The sequence below is a fragment of the Capra hircus genome, chromosome 14 (genome assembly GCF_001704415.2).
Source record: "Capra hircus breed San Clemente chromosome 14, ASM170441v1, whole genome shotgun sequence".
Classification (NCBI taxonomy): Eukaryota; Metazoa; Chordata; class Mammalia; order Artiodactyla; family Bovidae; genus Capra; species Capra hircus.
In genome coordinates, this window is record NC_030821.1 from 26,532,908 (window position 1) to 26,538,879 (window position 5,972).

Sequence of the window (5,972 nt, forward strand, 5' to 3'; positions counted from 1 at the left end):
CACTCAAGGTTTCCTTTACCATAGATAATTGTGATAACATTGTGTCAACTGCTCATAGGATCTAAATGGTAGAGCCATTTATTCTAACACAGCTAGAACCCTTTGGAAAGCCTTTCTTTTCTTTTCTTTTTTTTTTTTTTTTTTTGGTCCAAGTCTCACTCATAGGGAAGTTTTGTGTCATCTAATAAATGGTTTTGGAAAGCCCACCCAAATACATTAAATGTGGCCTCCTAAAACCAAAGAGTCCAAGCAATATGCCTCTTTCTTGATGGCAAGATATATGAGAGCAACTTACAACTTGTCACTCACATTACAGGACATATCTGTATGTGCCCATAGGCCACTAGACCTAGATATTTTTCTAATGAGCATTTCCCTGAACTCTTGCACTTATTTCCCATATTCTGATGGGCATATGTTTTAGCAGACATGTAGAGATGCTTTCTAATTTCTGCTCAACAGATCCAAGTAGTGCCATGTTATATAATGGACCAGCATGATATTCTGGGTGGTATTAAGATGATGAAGGGACATCTGGATGATATATAACATAGAGCAGGAATAATGCCCTAACCCTGATGTCAAGATAAGGAAGTCTACTGTAGCTCTTGCCACATGAAGAAATACTGTCATTGTCATAGATCTCTATGTTCAAAACAATCTAATTGCTATTCTAACCCTGAGGTTTATTATTTCACTTTCACCCACTTGATCTGATTATTTAAGTGATCACCAGTTCAGGATCCCAATATTCCTATTAAAACTGAGGATTCCAATTTCCTTGAGACAGACTCAATACTATCTCTGGCTTACAATTAACACATAGTTTTTCAAAGATAGTAGTATTACAACTTCTTATTGTGTAGATGAGGGAAATATCCTCTGAGTCCATACCATAGGGGATATGGTTAGGGGTAGCTACACAGTTGGCATAAAAGAAGTTTACTTATATCCTTTTGATCCTTTTAGACTCCCTTTATCTAAAATGTGCCAGGGAGGGTGGGGTTGTTGCTTCTTCTGCGCCCGCTGCTGGCTCTGGGGGCGCGGAGTGGGGCCACGGTTGCCGCCGCTGCGTTCGCGCTCTCCAGCTGTTCCCCTCCATGTGCCCGGGATCCGTCGCTCCCCTTCCTCAGGCCGCCGCTTACCCCGGGGTCTATGGAAGTAATGGAAGGACCCCTCAACCTGGTGAGTGGCCCACAGAGGGTTGCGTGGGCTCTCGGGCACCTTTGCCTCAGGACCCCATCTCGGCGTGCACCTGACTGGAGGCCGGGAAGCTGGTTTGGCGCGGGTGATCCTAAAATCTGGGGGGCGCAGACAGGCTCGGCCCTACCGCGGCTCCAGCCAAGCAACCGCAGAGGGCCCCTCGGGGATCCCTGGGAAGCTCCTGCCTCCTGTTCCCGCCGCCTTCAGGCGCCCCCTACCCCAGGGCCCTGGGCGAGGGGGCTCCCACCAACAAGGGCTGCCACCTCTCCAGACCGGAGGAAATGCCTCCAAGCGCCACGTAACCACCTCTTTGCAGCCTGGAGAGACACTGAGAAATGGCCCATCAACAGAGCAGACGAGCAGATCGTTTGTTAGCTGCAGGGAAATACGAAGAGGCTATTTCTTGTCACAAAAAGGCTGCAGCGTATCTTTCTGAAGCCATGAAGCTAACACAGTCTGAGCAGGCTCACCTATCACTGGAACTGCAAAGGGATAGCCACATGAAACAGCTCCTCCTCATCCAGGAGAGATGGAAGAGGGCAAAGCGGGAGGAGAGACTGAAAGCCCAGCGGAGCACAGACAAGGAAGCAGCTGCCCAGCTTCAGGCATCTCACAGACCCTCGGCTGAGGATGCAGACGGCCAGAGCCCCCTGCTCTCTCAGAAGTACAGCCTTTCCACAGAGAAACACTTGCCTGAAATTCAGGGGGTCTTTGACAGGGATCCAGACACACTACTATTTTTACTTCAGCAGAAGAGGGAGCCAGCAGAGCCGTGCATTGGAAGCAAAGCCCCAAAAGATGATAAAACAATTATAGAGGAACAGGCCACCAAAATTGCAGATTTGAAGAGGCATGTGGAATTCCTCGTGGCTGAGAATGAAAGATTACGGAGAGAGAATAAACAGCTAAAGTCGGAAAAGGCCAGACTTCTAAAAGGCCCAATAGAAAAGGAGCTCGATGTAGATGCTGATTTTGTAGGAAAGTCAGAGTTATGGAGCTTGCCACCACATTCAGAAACTGCAACAGCCTCTTCAACCTGGCAGAAGTTTGCCTCAAACACTGGGAAAGCCAAGGATATTCCAATACCCAATCTTCCTCCCTTGGATTTCCCATCTCCAGAACTTCCCCTCATGGAGCTCTCTGAGGATTTTCTGAAAGGATTTATGAATAATTAAAAGGGAAGGCCATAGAAGAGGTAAAGAGAGGAAATAATATGGTAATACAGATAATCTAGCGACAATGAAGAAGGGAAAGCCGCGTGCAAGGGTAGTCCCGGAGATGCCGGAGATGCCGCGCCAGGCACACTGCAGAGAAGAGGCTTGGCAGGACTCGGCACAGCCACCGCGGAGCATGTCGCGCGTCTCATTTACTGACTCCAGTGAGTGATTCCAGACCTGGCAGATACGAAACTGTTGGAGGTTCACTTTCTCCTGATACAAACCAAATGGCTACCTGGAATAATTTTTTCAAGCAACATTTATTTTTATCTTCAGGGTTAAAATTTATAGAAGTATGTTCTGTGTAATTAATCTGTAATGCCATAAACGATAATGCGAAACCTGAATAATATGGTTGCCTAGGGGGCTGCCTTGTATTTGAAACATGCTTTCTATCATGCATTGACTGTACGCGTCTTGTCATGCACGTTTCCTTTGTCCACTAAGGTGTGTAAGACGCACCTTTCTAGAAGAAACTGTGCCACACTTTGCACTACTCGTAACATAATGATAACCTCAAGACTATCAGGAGAGATATTTAAATTTCCATTTATGAAGAAAGGAACCAAATTATTAGTTATGCTTTTTTTAATTACCAGTTTACATTATTAATCAGGGTGCATTTTAAGTTCTAACTTTTCTTGTTTATTGTGTAATGCATCATTTGAAAATATCAAGGAAATATCCTTTTGTTTTTAATGATGCACGAGTGAAGTAATGCTAGTTGGCAGTATTTGATTGTAATAAATCAATAAAGTAATTGTATTTTATACCTTTAAAAAAAATTAAAAAAATAAAATGTGCCAGGGAAATTCCAGCACTGCCACCATTTTCCCATCACTAGCTGCAGGCCACCACTGAGTCCAGGCTTCAATTAATCCATCTAGTTCAAGAATGTCTGACGCAGGATACAGTAGGCTTGGGGCTGGTGCATGGGGATGACCCACAGAGATGTTGTGGGGAGGGAGGTGGGAGGGGGGTTCATGTTTGGGAACGCATGTAAGAATTAAAGATTTTAAAATTTAAAAAATAAAAAACTAAAAAATAAAAAATGAAAATTAAAAAAAAATAAAGTTTAAGAACATCACTTTGGAACTGAAAAAAAAAAAGAATGTAACTGAAACTTCCACATGCATGAGTTAGCACATTAAATTCTGAGTCTTGAATGTACTCCCATATTAATAAATAAAACTGATGTCATCCTGTGAGTTGTACCTTGGTCTAAACTGTTAAGGTTAGTGAAAAAGTAATTGTGGTTTTGGACCATGAATTTTAAATCATTATAACTAACTCAAACACATCTTTATTAATCAAAATAGAAACCATTACAATCAACACATTTTTTCCAACTAGGAATAAGTTTGTTTATTCCTGTAGTGTGAAAATCCATGCTTCAGGATTTGACGAACTCTTAAACAGTATTTTCTGCATCTCGCTGGTTGTGGAAGCATTATTCTTGAAAAAAGTTGTTGAGATGCTTGAAGAAGTGGTAGTCAGTTGGCAAGAGGTCAGGTACATATGGCGGATGAGGCAAAACTTTGTAGCCTAATTTGTTCAACTTTTGAAGCATTGGTTGTGCAACATGTGGTTGGGTGTTCTTGTGGAGAAGAATTGGGCCCAATCTATTGACCAATGCTGGCTGCAGGCATTGCAATCTTTGGTGCATCAGTTTGCTGTGCATATTTATCAGATGTAATGGTTTTGCTGGAATTCAGAAAGCTGTAGTGGATCAGACAGGCAACAGACAACCAGTGACCGTGACCTCTTTTTGTGCAAGTTTGGCTTTGGGAAGTACTTTGGAGCTTCTTTTCAGTCTAACCACTGAGCTGGTTGTTGCTAGTTGTATAAAATCCACTTTTCGTCACATATCACAATCCTATCAAGAAATGATTCATTCTTATTTCATAGAATAAGAATCAAAGCGATATATATATATATATATATATACTTTTTTTGATTTGCAGTCAGCTCATGAGGCATCCATTTATCAAACTTTTTCACCTTTCCAATTCTCTTCAAATGCCAAACAACCATAGAATGGTCGACATTGAGTTCTTCGTCAAGTTCTTAAGTTCTTGTGTAGTTGTACAGGGATCAGCTTTGTTGATCCTCTCAATTGGTTGTTGTCAACTTCTGATGGCCGGTCATTGCACTCCTCATCTTCAGGGCTCTCATTTCATTTGCAAAATTTCTTGAACCACCACAGCACTGTATGTTCATCAGCAGTTTCTGGGCCAAATTTATTGTTGTTGTCTCCACTGCTTTATGACCCACTGCTTTATGACTTGAATAAAAAATTGCTCAAATTTCCTTTTTGTCTAACACCATTTCCCTAGTCTAAAATAAATGTAAAATAGACAGCTAGTAATGTCATTAGCAAAAAAAACCAAACAAACCCATAAAGCAGGAATGTGCATTAAAATGATGTAAACATAACCACATTTATTTAAGAATGTATTCCAATGTACTTCAATAATTTGGCCACCTGATGCAAAGAACTGACTCATTAGAAAAGACCCTGATGCTGGGCAAGATGGAAGGCAGAAAAATAAGGGGATGACAGAGGGTAATATGTTTGGATGGCATCACCGATTCAATGGACATTAGTTTGAGCAAGCTCCAGGGGTTGGTGATGGACAGGGAAGCCTGGCATGCTGCAGTTCATGGGGTCCTAAAAAGTCAGACACAACTGAGCGACTGAACTGAAATGATTCCAATATCAAACAGCAAAATTCAACAGTGGAAAACCACAATTACTTTTGCACCAATGTAGATACTTAGAAGCTAATCTCATACATGCTCTCCAGAATTCTGCTTACATGAATCTGCCACTCCTTTTAGGTTTTGAATTTTTCCAACTGTGCAATGTTGGATTTGGCAGCAGTGAAGGGCAGTAAGTGCATATCCGAAAAAGAATCAGCATGTCCTTGTAAGCCACTTGCAGGGCTGGCCAGTTAAAGTATGTATGATCCTCCATGAGTTTGCCTTTAACCAACTGGATATTGACACCTAGAGTGGCCTTGGAACCATGCATTCCACCAGACTGGGTCTCCACAAGACTGCGTGGAAAGAACCCCACATCACCCTACTCTACCAGCAAGCTGGCACCACCAGTGGACTGTCACATATGAAACTAACATCTATTGTGTTTGAGCTATTTTGTATTTCAGATCTACTGGTTATATCATTTTGCTTACTTTCAGTAAAACAGGGCCTTTTGCTTTCTTTTCTTTTTACTTGAAATGTGGTTTGTAAATTATTTTGAAAATGGGAAATTAATGATTCATAGAATTAATGTCATAGATGTCCTTTTCTCCCTGTACTCCTACATAAATTTGTAGATGTGACAACTCTAATGATAATTAGATATTATTAGTCTGCATGCCACTCTTAGAATGTTATTTATTCTTTCCCATTAGTATCACAGAGGCTACAATTTTCAATGCCAGGGGGATGCAAAACATACATAGATAACCTTTAAGGAAAATATCATGTTGATGAGCAAAATGACCTGAGTGACTATCAAAAAAGATCTTTATGCAGGACAAATGT

The 5,972-nt window shown here is 41.7% G+C and overlaps 1 protein-coding gene across 2 annotated transcripts; it reads left to right on the top strand.

Annotated features, from left to right (window-relative positions):
• LOC108637522 (nuclear receptor-binding factor 2-like) lies at positions 1,004 to 3,185 on the top strand. Of its 2 annotated transcripts, none has more exons than XM_018058348.1 (2): positions 1,004 to 1,185; positions 1,542 to 3,185. In XM_018058348.1, exons 1-2 carry the CDS (start codon positions 1,156 to 1,158, stop codon positions 2,376 to 2,378), a joined length of 867 nt encoding a protein of 288 aa, XP_017913837.1. In that variant the 5' UTR covers positions 1,004 to 1,155; the 3' UTR covers positions 2,379 to 3,185. The 2 variants fall into 2 exon arrangements, with proteins under 2 accessions (XP_017913837.1, XP_017913838.1); XM_018058349.1 differs by having other exon boundaries at positions 1,627 to 3,185.